The 18,376-nt window shown below is 35.1% G+C and overlaps 3 protein-coding genes across 3 annotated transcripts; 1 reads left to right on the top strand and 2 right to left on the bottom strand.

The window, feature by feature from the left end:
- The first annotated feature begins 599 nt into the window (after positions 1-599).
- Positions 600-3,570, top strand: LOC113348702 (adenosine deaminase-like protein). Its single transcript, XM_026592544.1, has 11 exons — positions 600-790; positions 875-945; positions 1,067-1,158; positions 1,239-1,298; positions 1,409-1,642; positions 1,781-1,857; positions 2,138-2,207; positions 2,291-2,407; positions 2,778-2,844; positions 3,062-3,166; positions 3,258-3,570. Exons 1-11 carry the CDS (start codon positions 705-707, stop codon positions 3,380-3,382), a joined length of 1,104 nt encoding a protein of 367 aa, XP_026448329.1. The 5' UTR covers positions 600-704; the 3' UTR covers positions 3,383-3,570.
- A 132-nt stretch (positions 3,571-3,702) lies between these two features.
- Positions 3,703-5,414, bottom strand: LOC113348703. The gene is made up of 4 exons (XM_026592545.1): positions 5,259-5,414; positions 4,924-5,136; positions 4,039-4,165; positions 3,703-3,916 (listed from the first exon to the last, which is right to left on the bottom strand). The coding sequence occupies exons 2-4, from the start codon at positions 5,115-5,117 to the stop codon at positions 3,839-3,841; spliced, it is 399 nt and encodes a 132-aa protein (XP_026448330.1). The 5' UTR covers positions 5,118-5,136; positions 5,259-5,414; the 3' UTR covers positions 3,703-3,838.
- Positions 5,415-11,706: 6,292 nt separating this feature from the next.
- Positions 11,707-15,140, bottom strand: LOC113348704 (beta-glucosidase 46-like). Its single transcript, XM_026592546.1, has 12 exons — positions 14,648-15,140; positions 14,510-14,576; positions 14,337-14,395; positions 14,023-14,098; positions 13,838-13,912; positions 13,640-13,727; positions 13,255-13,507; positions 12,910-13,025; positions 12,564-12,819; positions 12,379-12,481; positions 12,188-12,296; positions 11,707-12,015 (listed from the first exon to the last, which is right to left on the bottom strand). The coding sequence occupies exons 1-12, from the start codon at positions 14,831-14,833 to the stop codon at positions 11,817-11,819; spliced, it is 1,587 nt and encodes a 528-aa protein (XP_026448331.1). The 5' UTR covers positions 14,834-15,140; the 3' UTR covers positions 11,707-11,816.
- Between the last annotated feature and the right edge of the window lie 3,236 nt (positions 15,141-18,376).

Raw genomic sequence — 18,376 nt, forward strand, 5'->3', positions numbered from 1 at the left:
TTAGTTCTTTATAAATTTAGCTATTCATATTCCACTATCTTTGCTCTCAAAAGATAGTGGAATATCAAGAATGGGCCCTAGCTCAGCTGGTCATCCCCATTTTCCAAAAATTTAATGCGTTTTAGGAAGTCCCAGGTTCGAGTCCTCGATGACATAAAATTACAGAATTTAACATGGAAGATAGAGTTAGCTTGCCCCTCACGGTATAATCGAAATGTTCATTAGCTATGAAAAGAAATAATTTAAAAGTTAACGCTCAATATCAGGATTATGCTTTTAATTTATTTATTTATTGACTTTTCCCGTTAAATAGGGACGACCATAAGCATAGTACCAAGAATTGCAGTACCTCGTGGTTCACTCAATTTGTCATCGACACGTATAGCTCAGCACAGTTGCTAGTACCAGTAATATAGTACTAAACCATAATTGTGGCTCTTCAAAACTTTCAACGTGAGTTGGTAGCGGCATTTACGTGGCAAAATCTTTGAACGTAGGCGTATCCCGTAGAAGGAAAATCTAATAATTTGACTCATTATCATTGTCGTACCCCAATCAACCTTTACTTTAACAGCCGTTTGATTCATTTTTCTTGAATTTAACTACCCTTCTTATAAACAAACACTACTTTGACATTTCGAAGTAGAAGCAGAAAGCAGGAGAACTCAGTCTCAGCAACTCACAAGAGAAATAACGAAAGAGAGATGGAGTCTTTAGATTGGTGTTTGAATCTACCAAAGATTGAACTACATGCTCATCTTAATGGATCAGTTAGAGATTCTACATTGCTGTAAGTTCTTTCTCTTGTTGCTTTGGTATCTCAAACAATTGCTAAAACCCACATAAGAACTCAACTCTGATTTTTATGCAACAGAGAACTTGCTAGAGTTCTTGGAGAAAGGGGTGTCATAGATTTTAATGATGTGGAGAGTGTAATTTCAAAAGGTAAGTTTTGTTTTCTACACCTTAGTTTTTGATTTCTGTAAAACCCTAGCCTAGGGAAGAAATGGTTAGTGTTCTAATTTTCCGAGAATTTCAATTTGACAATTCTGTTTATGCAAGGTAGATGATCGTTCTCTAGTCGAGTGCTTCAGATTGTTCGATTTGATTCATGCACTCACTACTGATCATGCGACCGTAACCAGAATAACAAAAGAAGTAATTTCCTCAGACTGATTTTTGAGATTTGCAGTTCATATGTTATGCAATTTGGCTTATTAGTGTACATTTTGAAACAGGTTATTGAAGATTTCGCTTTAGAAAATATTGTCTATGTAGAGTTACGAACTACACCAAAGGTAATTCATATTCATGAGAATTTGGGGCTAATTTTTCAGTATCCTTCTTTTGGTTATATTGATGGTAAGAATTAGAATTAAAAAGGGTATTTGGGTTTTCAATTTTACAGAAGAATGCAGGTATTGGAATGACAAAACGGTCTTACATGGAGGCGGTGATAAACGGTTTAAAATCCATTGACTCAGTTGATGTTGATTATATTCCCTCTGGAATGGCCCAACAGAATTGTAATACAACTCTGACTGGTGATGGTATGAGCAATGGCACTGTGAGAAAAAAGATTTATGTTCGTCTTCTTCTTAGTATTGATCGTCGTGAAACAACGGAAGCAGCAATGGAAACTGTACGTGAGGGGAAAATGGCAGTCTGTAAGGCTGTTTCCTGTTCAAGTTTATAATCAACATTTCCATTCTCTGCATTAGTGATTCAATTTCATGTGTGTGAGAGTGTTTGTATGTTCTGTTTCTGTTTTTTTGGTTAGGTTCAACTGGCATTGGAAATGAGAGACGTGGGAGTAGTTGGTATTGACCTTTCTGGCAATCCTGTTATTGGAGAATGGTATACTTCTTCATCCCTAAGTTCATGGTCTACAATATGAAGTTAGTTCTTTGGACTAGCTTGACTGTTTATTTCAACAGTTAATGAATTGAAACATTGAAATTGTTTTAATTTGTCTTGGTTTATATTACTGTATGGTTTAGTACTGTTCATTTGCAGTTTCTGAATGTCTTAAAGTTTCGCTGTTTGCACACTTCATCCATGCCGTATTACAATGCTTTAGTTTCCTCTCTACCATGATGGTGTATGGTTAAAAAAATAAATTCTATCCTGTTGGCAGGGCTACGTTCTTGCCTGCTTTGAAATTCGCTAAGGAGCAAGGTCTTGCTGTTACTCTGCACTGTGGAGAGGTACATATACATGTGCTGTTCCAAGTTCCAAGTGATTGCTGCCTCATGTAACTATGTACTGACTTAAACTATGGTGATTGTAGGTGCCTGATCGAAAGGAAGAAGTCAGTGCAATGCTAGACTTTCTGCCCCAGAGGATTGGCCATGCTTGTTTTATTAAAGGCGAAGAAAGGATAAAACTGAAGTCCTCTAAGATACCGGTTTGTTGTTGATAACAATCTTTTATCCAACTGGACAACTTTAGTTTTAGATAGGATTATTATTAGAAGCTGTCTTCACATAGGAAATCTAAGTCCAAAATTGTCTCAATGATATGATTCGTGGCATCTGATCTGTGATATGTTGCATATCCAGTCACTGGTTTGACATAGAACTTTCCAATCTTATGGCACTGTTTTCCCGTTTAAGAATCATCTACAGAGAACCTGTCTCGATTATCTGTCATTCTTAAGTAGAAGCTATTAGGAGATTTTCCATCTACATTTTAGCTTAAAGAGCAAACAAATGAATATGTAGCTCAATCATCAGGTATCATATATAATATGCTGATTCATGACTATTGCTTTGCAGGTTGAGATTTGTTTGACGTCCAACATCCGAACCGAACGCTTCCCTTCCTTAGAGTACCATCATTTCAGTTAGATTTTTAACCTTTAAGCTAAATCTGAATATTCTTTACCTAATTACAGTCGCAAGAGGAAATCAAAGCGAATAAGTCGGTTCATTACTGTCGTGTGCAAGTTTTTTAGTATGTTTTGTTTTTACACCATGCGGTGCTATTTTCTTTTGCACAACTCTTCTAATGATATTTTATTCTATTCAAGCAACATTAACAAGTATACTCACTAATGCAGTTGATCTTTACAAATCAAAGCATCCCATGGTTTTGTGTACTGACGATACAGGGGTTTTCTCTACTACTCTTTCTCGCGAATACAGCCTTGCTGCCTCTGCGTTTGGTATGTTCTATTTCTGTTGCATTAAAAACCCGTACATATATCAGTTCAACTCATTTTGCCGAGAATTTATCTTTGAACCTTAAATTTCAAGATCTTGGAAGAAAGGAAATGTTCGAGCTGACCAGGAGTGCGACTGAGTTTGTTTTTGCTGACGATGGAGTGAAGATTAGCCTAAGAGAGATATTTGATGCTGCTGCGAAGAATTTCATGTTATGAGAATATCTGTAGTGTCATATAGTTGCAGATAATCATTCATCCAATTTATCAATATATATGTACTAGACTAGTATAGTCTATTTTCAAGGGAGTCCATTTTCTAGTACAGGTGCTTAAAGCTCATGTTCTTATATATTTTAAGCCTGAATTCTTACACTATTTTATGGTAATTTGGGCTGTTTGTCATACTCTTCTTGTTGTGGGTGAAGTTACTTTCAGAAAAATGGCATTATTCTCAACCCTTTGACCTAGCTATCATATCCACTTTAGCAACAGTTTTTCCAGGCAATCTGGTTATTACTGTGGCTGAAAGAAAAATGTAAATCCAGAAACATGTGGAAAATTACTTTGGAGAGCTAAACATTTGAATAATGATCACATTGTGTTGAGAAAGAGTGCCTCTACAGATGTAAACGGGATACATAAGAAACAACAAAATTTATATAGAGAGGCTGTCTAGTGCGCCTGGCCTTCATTTAACTTGGGAACCTTCTTGTACTCATAGTTGTTTATGTCAACTTTCTCTTGCATAGCCTGACACACAAACAGAAACAATCAATCAGTAAAACTTGAATGTCTGGAAAAAGAAGAAGAACAGTTCAGTTTACTGTCTGTTGACCAAGTTAGTTTGAAATATGTTGAAAATAAATCACCACCTTGAGCTCCTCCTCCAGTGAAATTTTCTTCGGCTTGTATGCATCAACGGGTCCAGTTCTAGATAGAGCTTTCTTAGCCTCGATTATCTCCCACTCATGCTCGTCTTTCACTTTTGCCACGTCTTTACTGTAAAAACAAGTCCAGTGACCATTTAGAAAAATAATCTAGAGGTTGGTGTGGATTTCCAAAAATATATTCAGCCCGAGTCCAACACAAACACATACATCAGTCATACATTATTTAAGGACGGAACTTCAAAAACCAAACATGTCAGACTTCCCCTGAACAAACATGCATTAACATATCAAAACGATGATGCACATAATGTGACAGGGAAGCCAGTTGAGACAGATGTAGACAAAACCCATAATGACAGGACCACAGGTAAGAAGGAACAATTTTCCGAGAATCAAGTTTTGTAAAGCACTTCCAAGACCCATAGTGCAAAACCAGCATAATCGATTGCAACAATAAGTAGTGCATGAATATACTAGAAAGAAAACTTCCAGAAAAATCAAGTTTTGTAAAGCACTTCCAAGGCTCAATACTGCGAAACCAGCAAACTTGTTCTAGCGAGAACACAACACACTGTCCAATAATATACCAAAAATATAGTTCTGAACCAACTGTATGCAAATCAACGATTCAATCATTTCTGCATCTGACATAATACAGTGCATAGAAAATCTAAGGTTACCAATTTCTCAGAGAGAAAAACAAACTTATAAAGTTCTTGTACTCCGTTTAACAAACATGTTATGTGCATGTCATCATTGTTTCCAGTTATTCTGTAGGATCATGGATTCCTAAATTTTTCTTCTTCAGTTTATCTAAACAAATAACAAGCAGTAGAAATTAGAAAAGCATTTGAGTACCACACGTACCTGCCTTGTAAGAGATTACCCAGTCCAAGAGCTCCAAAAACAGTAAGTGAAATGAGAGGAAGTCCATATCTGAGAAATGGAGATTTTCTTCCCCACCTTTTAAACTCATTAGCCGATCGCCCTATCTTCCTGGTAGTAGTTTCCTTTATAATCACCTTCGTATTGAGTTGACTCATTGTGGCTTCAGTCATCATTACCAAAAAAAAAAAAAAACTAAAACCCCAAAAGATGAGTCAGGAATCAGGAAATTATAGTCTCAAAGTGCCATTTTTATGTCGCCCTAATTTTCAGAAATCCCCTTAAAGAAAAGTACAGAGAGAAAAAGAGAAAAATACCTTTTCAATATCAAAATTTCTGAAGCATGTATTCCAATGAGATGCGTCGATGTTAGGTTATTGGAAAATTCTAAAAATATATTAGAGGGGATTGGAAGAAAAAACAAGAATGAGAAAAAAGAAATAGTAAAGAATCGGACGAGCTGGTAGGAGGAGATAGACCAGGAGGAGCAGCGGAAGAAATAAGGGAAAAATACGGTATAGTCCAAAATTCCATCCAAATGTACCGGTTAGTTAGCGTCCATTCAACTAGGTATAATTTAGTCCAAAAATTATTTAAAATATAGATAATACACAAATAATCTTCATGATTTACAATTTAGTCCAAAGTGACTCATGACGATCAACAACTTTAAATAATATAAAATTAATTAAAAAACTATTTTATCTTTTGAACCGCTCGTCCAAAATTTATGAACTTTATATATTCGGAAAGCTCTTTCCGAAAGCTACAAAAAGAGTACCCTTATGACTATGTAATTTTCAGTTTTTAATTTTTTAAATTTACACTGGTGTACATCTATGTACACATCTGCAAAAATCCAGAAAATCCAACATCCTTGGTAGCCAACAGACACTCTAGTCTACACAGATTGACAAAACTATCAACCACGCCAAGCTCTAGTTCATTAATAGCCGGATTTGCAGTGGTTGGTTTAGCAGTTAACCTGCATCAAGGACAAAACGATAAAATATAAGTTAATAGCCGGATTTGTCAAGGACAAAACGATAAAATATAAGTTAACCTGCATCAAGGACAAAACGATAAAACATAAGAATTCGCATCTTGAAAAAAGTGATTAAACTTTCACCAACAATCACATAAGAAACAAAGAAAGAAAATGATTAAAGTAAAAAGTTGTTGACGTAAAGAGACACAATCCCTGTGAGCCTAACTGCATAAACTTAATATGGCTTCAAAACATCCTAGTGCAGTGATTTATTAAAGAATTATAATTCCAATACTTAAACAAAATAAGCAATATATACATGAGACGGGACAATAATGTACAACTATGTATACATTTATAAAACCCTAAAACATCCAACATCCATACTATAGAACATGCCATATATTAGTGAAACAAGACAATGGTATATAACTATGTACACATCTACAAAAACCTAGAAATTCCAATATCCATACCCATATGTCGTATATCAGTGAGACATGATAATGGTGTACAAATATGTACATCTTTACAAAAAGCTAGAAAATCCAATATTCATTCCCATAAAACATGTCATATATCAAAGAGACATGAAAATGGTGTATAACTAGTACACATCTACCAAAACCTAGCAAATCTAACATTTTTACTTACAAAACATTTAATATATCCGGGAGACGGACAATGGTGTACACATCTACAAAATTATGAAAATACAACATATATACCCAGAAAACAGGCCATTCATGAGAAAAGACAAGGTCACCAGTTTGTACACACATATAACTTGAATGGTCTATAAAAACTCCAATAAAGCTACCCATATTGAATAAACAAAACATAGAAACTCAAATGTATTTGAATCATCAACCTCTTCAAACCTTGTGATTCTACCTTTTTGAGCTTATGGGTCCCTAAATTTAATACATATAAAACCAAACTATTGACATATCATCAACCCGAATATCATCCACATCACTACCAAGGTCAACTATACTCCAAATAAAGTTTAGAGTTCAATTACAAAGGTTTTTCTTGTAAAGCTCACTTGAATGCCAAATAATTTGTCTCAACTGAATTCCCTAATAAAAATCAAATAATAAAGATACTAAACTTAAAGATAAAGAAACTTACGCTAGTGATATCCATAAATAGATTAATCAAAAGGTAATCATCTTTATGTCATATCCATGTTGAACAGTCTTCATTAACTGCGACCAAGTGATTCATGCATATGTTACCAAGAAAAGGATTGATGTTAAAGGTGTATCAAGGATTAATACGGTTTGTACCGTTAAAAATCAATAGGTGTACAACTATGTACACATTAATAATCAGTATGTGCACTTTAACAATTAACATGTGTACAACTTTGTACACCCAATACATGTGTACAAACATGATCACACCTATAAGTTTGAACATGTGTACCATTATATGCACATTACTAATCATGTGTGCCACTGTGTGCACGTTAACAATTCAAAATCAAAATCTGCATAAACTGGCAAGGCAAGTGTTTAGAGTATCACATCGTATTCCAGAATCATAAATTCTAAAAGAAATTTTGAATATAAATTAGGTTGTCCATGTCAAATTATTGTGGTAAAACCATTTAAAGGTTCACCATCCAAGTAAAAAGAATAAGAAATGAAATGAAAATACTAAGGTTAATACATGCTTTAATTGTCTTATCAAATGCTCATACCTTTACCCATGATATAGACTCATCGAGACTAGCTCCAGAATCACTCCTGTCAAACTCTTAAACCGTATTTATGTATACCGCATAATCATCACATATTTTCATTTCAAGTGTGATGTAATTGAATTAATTTTCATTGAAGTTTGTCCAAATAATGAATCTGGAATATAATAATGCAACAACATATAATATTCATGAACAAGAAAACCTTTATCCAAGTTACCCTGCCCTTAGACCAATAAGGAGATTGAGTAATATCTTTCAAACATGGAAGTTTCAAAAATTCAGCATATGGTTCAACTATATACACATTAAAATCAATAAGTGTACATTTATGTGCACATTAACAATATCAGGTGTGCATTTATGTACACGCAAACAATAACAGGTGTACAAATGGACTGTAAACCAACAAATTAATATTATCTTATCGAACTAAGATGCAAAAATGTAAATCTGGATTACTTACAGGTGCACCAACATGTACACTTGCATTACGTACATGTACACCAATATGCACAACCACTAACATCTCTAGTTCATTGTTACCAAGCAGAGCAACCACAATCATATATAGAATAATAAAACAATTGTAACAAAATTATCATGTACTCAAGTATATATGAAATGGAAACTAAACTCATGAAATGAACCCAGCAGACTCACCTCAAGTACATCAATTCTTGAAATGCCCATTTGAACAAATCTCTTCATGATATCATCTGCAAATATAAGCTATATAGTCTGATCATTATTAGATTAAGGTAAAAAGGATATCTGACAAAGACTACCAACCTTCATATTAAGGTAATCACTGGTTGCATCCGGTATAAATTGAATTCCATATTTGTGTAGTTCAGGAAGCATTGTTACTTCGGTGTATAAATAATCTGCACAAAGGTTGGATACAAAGAATCTATATAAGTCGAAACAAATGGACACCAAGGAAGTAGGAAATCAATCATTAACAGGATGTGGATAAGTACTCTTTCGCAGCAGACATACTTTTTTTTTCCTACTATTATTATTACGTAATAACAACATAAAAGCTCACATCAAGGTTTACAGGTTATGTCAATTGACTAGCATTAAGTAATTCTCAAAATCTACAAGGGAACGAAAATCAACCATGCGCTACTAAGGCTATCGCCTAATTGATTTGTATATCCAAGAGAACCAGGATCCCCCTTGGCGCGTAAGAATATCATTTTAAATTGTATTACTATAAACAATATTTAAACATTTGCAATAAAAAAAATCTAATTGATATATCAATTTTCCTACTAAAATGACAGTGGAATAGTGTTTTAAATGGCTTACCTAGGCTGTTACCAACAGTATATGTATTCCCACTAACCCATGAATCGTAATTAACATTCATTGTCCAACCTTCAGCGTCACCAAAAATATACTCCTTGGCCAAATTTGGCACTGATGCAATACAAAACACCATCAAAAATGCAAATAAAACTTGCCCAATAATTCCACTTGCAGATTTCAGCAAAACAAAAAATCAAAAAAATAGACAATAGATTTGCAGAGAGAAAGAGATAGATCATAGGAAGAAAGAATGTGATATTTTTAACAATGTCAATAAAATGCTTATACAGTACTCCCATGATTCGTAAGGACTAGATTAAAGGGAATCTGTTTTGCTGAAGTGAGTAATAGTTAGTGCACATAATTTAATTCACTTAATCCTACATGCTACAATAACAAAAAAGAAAAGATTGATAACATTTTAAGGTAAAGTAAAGGAACATATGGAATGATAGGACTGGTTTGTTTAATTTATAAAGTAAAGAAGTGAGTGCTCTACTTTTTGTTCTTCAATTTTATTCATTTTACGAGGGTGGTTATCTCTTACTAGTTCTTTATATCTCCTACTCATTTGTTAGTTTCCTTTGAAATCAACTATGCGCTACTAAGGCTATCGCCTAATTGATTTGTATATCCAATAAAAATAGGATCCTTCTCGGCGCGCAAGAATATTATAAACATTATATTAATTGTGCTTAGTACAATACCTAGACAATACAAGAGCAAAATCTGTTTGAACTTTCAATGGCTAGTGAAAATTACTTAATGAAAAATTTAGAGATCCATAAATCATACTGCATTAAAACATAGACAACCATGTAGAAGAAAGCGGTAGGTATCAAAATTAGCTAGGTCTGCCACCCGTACATGTATAAAAAAACAGTAGTAATACTAGATTTAAGGTCTTGTGATTTTTTTTATAAGATTCTTGCATCAGAAACGATAAGATGATCTAGTAATTACGATTCCCATCTATGATTTCAAATCGGACCTTTAGAGTTAAGGTTTTTGAAACCCTAAAAGGCTTTCTCTAAAGTTCAATTTCGAAATTAATCAACTAATAGCACTTAATCGAATTAAAATGATGCATGAGAAGAGATAACCTTATCTTTTAAATCGATTTTGATGATGAAATCTCCAGATTAATTGGAAGAAATTGAATCTCATCAAGTTTTCTTCTCAATTGAGAATTAATCTTCAAGAATATGTATCGATGATAACCATTTGTTTGATTCTCAGATTAAGGTTTGTAGCTTGAAATTGCAGACTAGAGAAATTAAATTCTCCCTCTTAGGATTTTTTCGTTCTGGAAGTTCTCGATATTGGAAATGAAGAAATGAAAACGAAGTCGGGAAAAAATCATATATGAGGGGCATTATTGTCAACCAAAAACAATAGTTTGGACTGAATCGTTTATAAAAGGTCCGACTCGTAAGAAATTGGATAAATTTGAATCGCTCGGTACTAGACTTGAGGGAGCAGGACTATATAGTCTAAAGCCCAGTAACTATGGGACTAAACGGCAATTTCTACAAGAAATAAATCCCCAAGTGGGTTTGGGCCGGCCACCTAAGGTCTATGTCCGGCTCAATCAGATAATTAGGGTTTTAACCTGTATGGGGTATTTAAGATTAAATTTTACAGCTTGTACTACATTTTCACTTCCGTCCAAAGCAACACGCTAAGATTAGGTGATGGTAACATTTTCCTCTGCGAAAAAAGGTAGAATTTTCGATACAATTTTTTTTTTTTTTTTTGGCAGCTGATTGCATATCCGAATCATGTTTACAAAACAAGTTTTCAATATGTTTTAATGCTATGATCGATGCTTGTTTGTTTAGATGCTTGATTCATCATGCTGTACATGTGAATGGATTTTCATATGTTTATCATTTATCTCAAAACCCCATATCCTTTTCCTACCGACGCAAAATCAATTTTTCGCAAGATTTTAAAACATATTTGCATAACCTTATATGTGCTGCAGGGTTTAAAAAGTTAGTATGTTCGTAATAATCCATTTGAGCAAACTATAGAGAGGAAAACGACACGTCTTGACTTCTGTGTAAAGAAGCTCAGAGATTATTACATGATCCAGTCTACATTATCGAGCTACTAGCGGACCAATATTAGTTGGAGTATGGCAACAAAAGAATCATTACGATCAGTAAGTACTGCAAGTGGCTGAGAGGGATGATGAGATTCTTATGAATATGATTAGATTACTGAATGTTGTGATTCTTTTGTTGTCAACCTCCAACAGATACTGACCGATTTGCTAAATGGCGATAAATGTTTTATGGATCATGTTATCATCTGTGAGTTTTTTTCCGCAGAAGTCGAGATGCGCCTAAGTTGCGGGGTATATCTTTTCGGAATTCATTCACCTTTGTGTAATCGAAGAAGCGGATGTCATTGCAGTGGACTGTCAATTTTGGGAGCAAGGAATAATGAATGTTGCCGGAAAAGCTACCAGGCGTGGCTCTTTTGGTGTCTTCGTATGATGATATCCCCAATATAGGGTTGATATGCCGCTTGAGAAAAATTAGAGCATGAGCTTTGTCTTTTTAGTTGGTGGAATAACATTTGTAGTGGTAAAAGGTTTGATGATGTTAGTGATCTTTCGGCACGAAAGTAGTTTCCACATAAGATGCCTAACATAGTATTCAAGTCCTAGAGTTCGGCATTCAGGTCGAACTGGTATCATCGATAGAAAAAAAAATGACCTCAGAGTGCCGAAGAAGAAAATAAATGAGAAGAGAGTCTCAAGCTAAAAAATAGACAGAATTATAAGAGTTGTTAGAATAGACAGAATTAAAAGTATTATCACATAGCATAATTTTGGGGATTTTGTTGATTATTTCATGAACTTAAAGTTCTTTTTGTGGTCGCCTTGTTTTTTGCTATAAATATTTTATACCAAGTTGCAGATAGCTTTGGAGTTCTCTTCAGGGTTGTAAAATCCACATAAAAAATGCCAAATCGTCGAGTATATCCATATACCCACTCGAAGTTGTCAAGCAAAGACCATAAGAAGTATCCTCTTACATCGGCTCCTTTCCTGTGCACACAACAAGTTATCAACCAGAGGTCAGACCGCAATTCCACTTTTCTTTCCCTCAACAGTTGTTACAAGACACCAAGGTTTTACAAGATAGTCCATTTTTATCAGCGTGTGGGAAGTAATTTAAGCATGTTTTGTGATTTACAAAGAGCTCAGAGATGATTTTTACCTGATTGCGTTTGCTAATGAATCCAAATAGCTACTCATGAAGTTCACTCTCTTGGTATCGTTCAAGGAATCTTCAATTTGGGCATTACCATTGTTGAGCTCGCCGTAACCTATAAAGACTCGCTGTATGTTATAAAAATCATGAAAACAAATAAGAGTTCCATACTAGTTTTACTTTCTGATTTTTCTTACCGTTTTCTGCAATATACATGGGCGTATTGTTGTATCTCTCCTTTAGATATGTGACCGTTTTTTCCATTCCTTGTGGATGAACATAGTATAAGTTCATTGAAGTCTACATGATGAAAAGAATTTTTTTCATTATTCTATTGAAATTGAAGAACGCTTATGGTAGGAGGAAGGTAATAGGTGCGTACCGGATCTCCAATGGGAATGCCGTCCTTTTCGCCAGTTAGATAGGCGAAACCTTCTGTCCTGGAAGCTCCCTTTGCACCCGGGCAAGAAGAGAACATACAGTCTTTGACATAGAGGCTGGTGTAGTGATTAATACCAATGAAGTCTGAACCACTTTGTAGTTTCTTCTTGTCATTTTCTGAAAACAAAGGCAACCTGGATCCTAGTATATCTTGCATTGCTGCAGGATATCTTCCATGCATAATTGGATCCAAGAACCTGCAACATTCACAATTTCTTTTTTGATCTCTTGAATGGATTCTTGCATATGATAGAGGATGTTATCGGCATAGGGTGGAAGTTACATACCAATTCGAAAAGAAAGATTGGGCTCTTTCGGTAGCTAGCTTGTCTGCCAAAGAATCACTAAGGGGTTCAAACCATATACAGTTCATTACAATCCCAATGCTACCTTTTTGTTCTTCCTAAAATATTTGGCATGTAAGAAACTCAGAAACTTAAAATACCCAATACAAAAAATGCAGTTTTAAGACGTATGTATTGGATTGCCTGAAAGAACAAAGTCATGTTTCTAAATGTCTCGCCACCAAGGTGCAGTCAGAACATGTTTCTTTAATGAATAAATATTTACGACGGTCATTATTTATTTTTCTTATTAGGCTTACTAAATATCTTAGAATCGAATATTTGTACCTGGTATTTGTTTCTGTATAGTTGAACAGCAGAAGCATGAGAGAGGATCATGTTGTGAGCGGCAATGAGAGGTTCAGTCTTGGAGTCACCAAATGCACATCTGCCAAATACTCCGGAGCAGCGACCTGGTGGGTAAATCCCGTTCTGGTAACTTTGGAGTGCAACGACGTTTGGCTCGTTTAATGTGCCCCAATACTTGACGCGATCTCCAAATGCTTCAAAACAAATGTCCACGTAATAACGAAAATCTTCCCTGAAATATGCAAGTATGGGTTTTCTTACAATTTCAGGTATGTGATCAAATCGGTTCATCAACTCAATTTCAGTAAGTCCCAGCATCACTCATATCACTTTACCAAATTCTTACAATATGGTTATTACTTACTGTATCTGAGGACTCAACCAACTTCTATATCTGTCTTCAAGTTCTTGAGGAATGTCGTAGTGACACAATGTAACAAATGGTTCTATTCCTGTTAATTTAAGCCACAAGAGAACCGTATTTATGTTTTAGAAACATGTACGAAATCGATTTTTGAACACTCCTCAACCAAGTTACTTTTAGCCGGGAAAGATAACACACCTTTCCGCAGGAGAGCATCAATTAAGTTGTTATAGAATTGGATGCCACCAGGATTTATAGATCCGAATCGCCCTCCTGTTATTGCATTGATCAAAATGTAAGTTCTAAACAGACGATTCCAAGAACTTTACTCCACTACTGAATGAAATTCTTGATTAGAAGTGGTAGTATTATTAGTACTTAACTAGGTAGAATTCGCGCCCATGAAATAGAGAATCGGTAACTGTTGACACCAACAGAATCCATCAGCTCTATATCTTCCTGTCGTTTTTTGTTTCAAAGCCAAACAAACACTAGAAATTCAATATTTCTCCATGGATTAGTATGAGTATTTCTACTGTCTAAGGCCTAATCCTTCTTCATAAATAGGGTTTTGATCCTTCTCATTGGTGTAAATGGCTTGCACATTTCCATTTCAAATTGATAACATAATTTATAATTTAATGGAGAAAATCATATAAAATGATGGAGAATTGAACTCAACTACTGACATTATTACCAGATAAAGGTTGTAATGATCGACGCTGATATCTCCATTACTTTCATCTATGATTTTATCTGCAGCAACAAAATCAGCTCTTTTTAAACTAGTTAACGATTGCTAAGGTGAAGTGTTAAACATCACAATTTACAAATTCGAAGTAAATTGTTCTACTAATGAAATCATAGAACCTGATTTATGAGTAAAAACATCCCAATTGTTTAAACCTTTTCCATCACTCCTAAAAGCACCTTCAAACTGCAACAGACAATTTTTTATCAACTCAACTAAATGCCTTAGGAATTGCGGAGAAAGAGAGGAAACTGAACCTGATAAGCAGAGGAGACAGTGCCGAAGAGAAAATTGGCTGAGAAATTAGATTTTTTTTGATCATCTGTAACTGTAACCAGTCTGTTTGCATGCTCACTTAACACGAACAATGGTGAAGAGGAGAAACACAGAGTAATAACTAGAACTAAGAAACCATTAAAACGAAGTTCTGAAAAATCTTCCATGATAATAAACAAGTTTTTCCGTTTTTAGACCTATTTCTTTTGATTCATTCGATTACTAAGAATTCTTGGGTTTTGATTGACGAAGAAGATGAAGATTACCCCCGGAAGATGGTGTAACAGTAGGGTTTCACTGGAGACAGGGAAATGGGCATGTCATTAGTTATAATTTAAAGCAGTTGGTGATTCCTATGAGGGGGTAGTTGAGCTTTCATTTTCAATAGATTTCAATAGAAAATGAACAGAAAAATCTCTCTTTCAAAAGGGTCCAACTATTGGCAGCAAACTTTCCTTTCATTACATTATTATACGATGATCACTGAAAAGATTCATAAGACTAGTCGTTTGTCATGTATATATATTGTTCTAAGTGATAGTCTTTTTCCCTCGTGCATCTCGTGATTTGCCCATGCTATACAATGGACATGAGTAAAATTTCTACTCATGTCTTTTTGTTGGCTTGAATGTTACATTTTTGTTCCATTGGCAAACTATGATTTGTCATTACAATTAACAGCAGTTGGTAGTACTCTAGTCTCCGGATCATCTTTACACAACCTCAACGTCACAGTAAGGCTTTTCAATTTAAAGTCAGGCGAACTTGGTTGGGTGGGTTTAAGACTTTAGTTTCTTATAGTCAAACGAAAGTCATTATCAATCAATTAGACATCAATTCCTCACAAAGTTTTTTCTTTTGCAACACTTCTTCGGTTCTTCCCATGATACATGTAGCAACCCAAGGGTCTATTTTGAATCTCAATTCTTCTTTCACATACAAACTAAGAAATGACACACTCATCTAAATCCCCTCTCTGGAAAGGACTAATGTTTTTACCGCCACTGAACAACGTTCTTACCGCTCTGAGTTATTACTATTAGAGCTGTGCCAACACCAGGCCGGCCCTTCTCCCCGTGAACAACTGCAGAGCAAGCATGCAGTGGAGCAATATGTTCAACCTTTCGTCCAACCATACCATCGAGCTTTACACCTAGAAAATGCGAAAAACTTATGAAAAATATCCATTTGAGACATTGATATGGACTATGAACCAAAAGAAAATAATAATCATACACGTATGGTATGGATATTGAAACATACAAGGAGAATCCATGTAAATAGGGATGATTGGTATTTTATGGGGATTTATGTAGCGTCCCCTAAGCTAGCAGCTGACTAATCTAAGAGATTAGCTAAATAAAGAGGCACTACGAATTTAACTCATTTACTTAAACAATCAATTAAGAAATCTGCTACAAAACTTATCCCGAAACTAACCCCGCTCAGAATATATATACATGAACTTCTCTCAAATGATACATATACAATAGTCATTTGTTTTACAGATACAATAAACAACATAATAAACACAGCAGAAGTTAACTAATTAACGGAGTCAACACTTGTGGCTTTCGCTGCGCAACTCTGATCTGTCTCTGAAAACTGAAAGTGGGAACAATTAACATTTAACTTCTAAGTAATCATAAACAAGATTAAGAAAAACAATAATGTTTTTCCCAGACATTAAATAGTGACCAAGTCAGATACACAAACACGAATATGGACAAGCTCTTTCTTCAAACAATGTATACTATGGTTGTGCAATTCCGAACTCGCAAATCCATACCTAATCGTAAATGTGGATGTCGACAATTCCGAACTCGCAAACTGTCGACCGATATAAGCATAAAAGCTGAATTCATGTAGATATAAATGTGAAAGAGCATATCCTCACAGAAGTAAACAAACATGTATATGTACAAACTCCTTCTTCAAACAATGTATACTATGGTTGTGCAATTCCGAACTCGCAAATCCACACCTAATCGTAAATATGGATGTCGACAATTCCGAACTCGCAAACTGTCGACCAATATAAGCATAAAAGCTCTAGGTATAAATGTGAAGGAGCGTATCCTATATACCACACGTGGAAATTCTTATTTCCCATAACAATTCATATTGACCACAACACATTAAAGGTCCTTTCCAAACCATGGAAAGATTAACAGAATCAACAGAATTATCGTAAAACAAGTTAAACAATGCATAGAACGCACAAACAGAAATACATGAGTTTGTTAAACATAAACTTTTGTAAAGGAAAACAATAATGGTTACCAAAGAGTCAAATGTATTCCCACCTATTTTGATGACAAGCCACGCCTACCTCGAGATCCACGATCCACTGGTTCGTCCTTTGAATCGATCGTTGTTAATATAGACTAACTGTTAATCATACAAAAATTCTAAGAGTTTAGCCAAAAAGGCTCACACAAGAATCATACAATTCTATTTAATGGTTCTAAGCCCATTAAGGTATCTTATTCTCTATCTTTAACATAACTAAAAGTTTACTGTTCTAATTAGATTGATTCTAGAGTCCATAGCTAAGTATTATGAATATCTACAACTTTGTAGAAGAAACCCAAGACTAATTCAGACCCTAAGTGGTCCAAACACTAATTAAGATTGCTGCCCCTAAGCCCAAGCCCATGGGCCTGATCCGGTACGGCCCACTAGTCCGACACACTACACAAGACCTGATCCAACTGGGTTAATCTAACAGTCACTGACGGTCAAAGGGTCAACTAACAGTCCACGTCAAGTCAAAGTCCAGGGTCAAAATCGGGTAGTGGGCCGGATTTACTCCGCTATGGAGATCTAAATAAGTATCCACTAAATAGGACCCACATATTTTTTTTCTTGTTTTTAAAAAATTCTAAAAAAATTGATATCCGGTTAATCGATGATAATCGGATAAGGAAACAAAATATATACATCCGAGGAAAAAAAAGGGTATATATTTAGTGTCCGGATGGATATTTGGTCATCCTATATAGAGTTGCGCATGGTTCAGTTTGGTATGGTTATTGGGGATAAAAAACGAAACTGCGGTACTCGGTTTTTCAGTTCTGAAGACCGATGAAACCATTAAGCCTATTCGGTTTTATTCGATTCGGTTCTGACGCGGTTCGGTATATAACCAATCGGTTTTGGTTAACCGGCTAAGTCACATATATTTTTTTTTTTTATGTATTGTCTGCTTGAGTAGTGGTAATTTTAGGCTTGAGTAGTGGTGGTGCTTGTCTGCTTTCAAGGAAGAACTGAAGAAGAAGATGGTTTCTCTCAGTTTTGAGAAATTTTGATCTACTCTAGTCTCGACTCGAGTGAAGTAAGTTATTAGGGTAAAATATCTATCAAGATCCACGGTTAATATTATTTCAATCCTACGACCAAGAATAGTCGGTTAATCAATAGGTTTTCAGTTGGGTTTTGGGGTGAAACCTAAACTGAAACCGAGTGTGTCGGGTATCTGAAACTAACAATCGTAAATGAACCATTGAGATTAATTTGGTTTCGGTTCGGTTTTGTGCATCCCTAATCCTATGACCGGATGGATATTCCAGAACTATTTCACATATTTGAGGGGTCCCCTCCGGACTTCACAAACATATGGATGTTAAAATCCTTCATAGTAGCACTTTTTTGTCCATAAAATATGGATCATCACAAAGATATGAATGATTTTTGGCAGGAGAGCATCT

The sequence above is a fragment of the Papaver somniferum genome, chromosome 2 (genome assembly GCF_003573695.1).
Source record: "Papaver somniferum cultivar HN1 chromosome 2, ASM357369v1, whole genome shotgun sequence".
Lineage (NCBI taxonomy): Eukaryota > Viridiplantae > Streptophyta > Magnoliopsida > Ranunculales > Papaveraceae > Papaver > Papaver somniferum.

Coding starts and splice junctions, on each gene's coding strand:
- LOC113348704 (XM_026592546.1), bottom strand. CDS start 14,833: ATGGAAGATTTTTCAGAACTTCGTTTTAATGGTTTCTTAGTTCTAGTT. Junction 13,913..14,022: donor ATGGGCGCGAATTCTACCTA/GTTAAGTACTAA, acceptor ATGCAATAACAG/GAGGGCGATTCGGATCTATA. Junction 13,728..13,837: donor TGATGCTCTCCTGCGGAAAG/GTGTGTTATCTT, acceptor TTAAATTAACAG/GAATAGAACCATTTGTTACA.
- LOC113348702 (XM_026592544.1), top strand. CDS start 705: ATGGAGTCTTTAGATTGGTGTTTGAATCTACCAAAGATTGAACTACAT. Junction 1,159..1,238: donor TAACCAGAATAACAAAAGAA/GTAATTTCCTCA, acceptor ATTTTGAAACAG/GTTATTGAAGATTTCGCTTT. Junction 1,643..1,780: donor CGGAAGCAGCAATGGAAACT/GTACGTGAGGGG, acceptor TTTTTTGGTTAG/GTTCAACTGGCATTGGAAAT.
- LOC113348703 (XM_026592545.1), bottom strand. CDS start 5,117: ATGATGACTGAAGCCACAATGAGTCAACTCAATACGAAGGTGATTATA. Junction 4,166..4,923: donor GGTAATCTCTTACAAGGCAG/GTACGTGTGGTA, acceptor TTGTTTTTACAG/TAAAGACGTGGCAAAAGTGA. Junction 3,917..4,038: donor CACTGGAGGAGGAGCTCAAG/GTGGTGATTTAT, acceptor TTTGTGTGTCAG/GCTATGCAAGAGAAAGTTGA.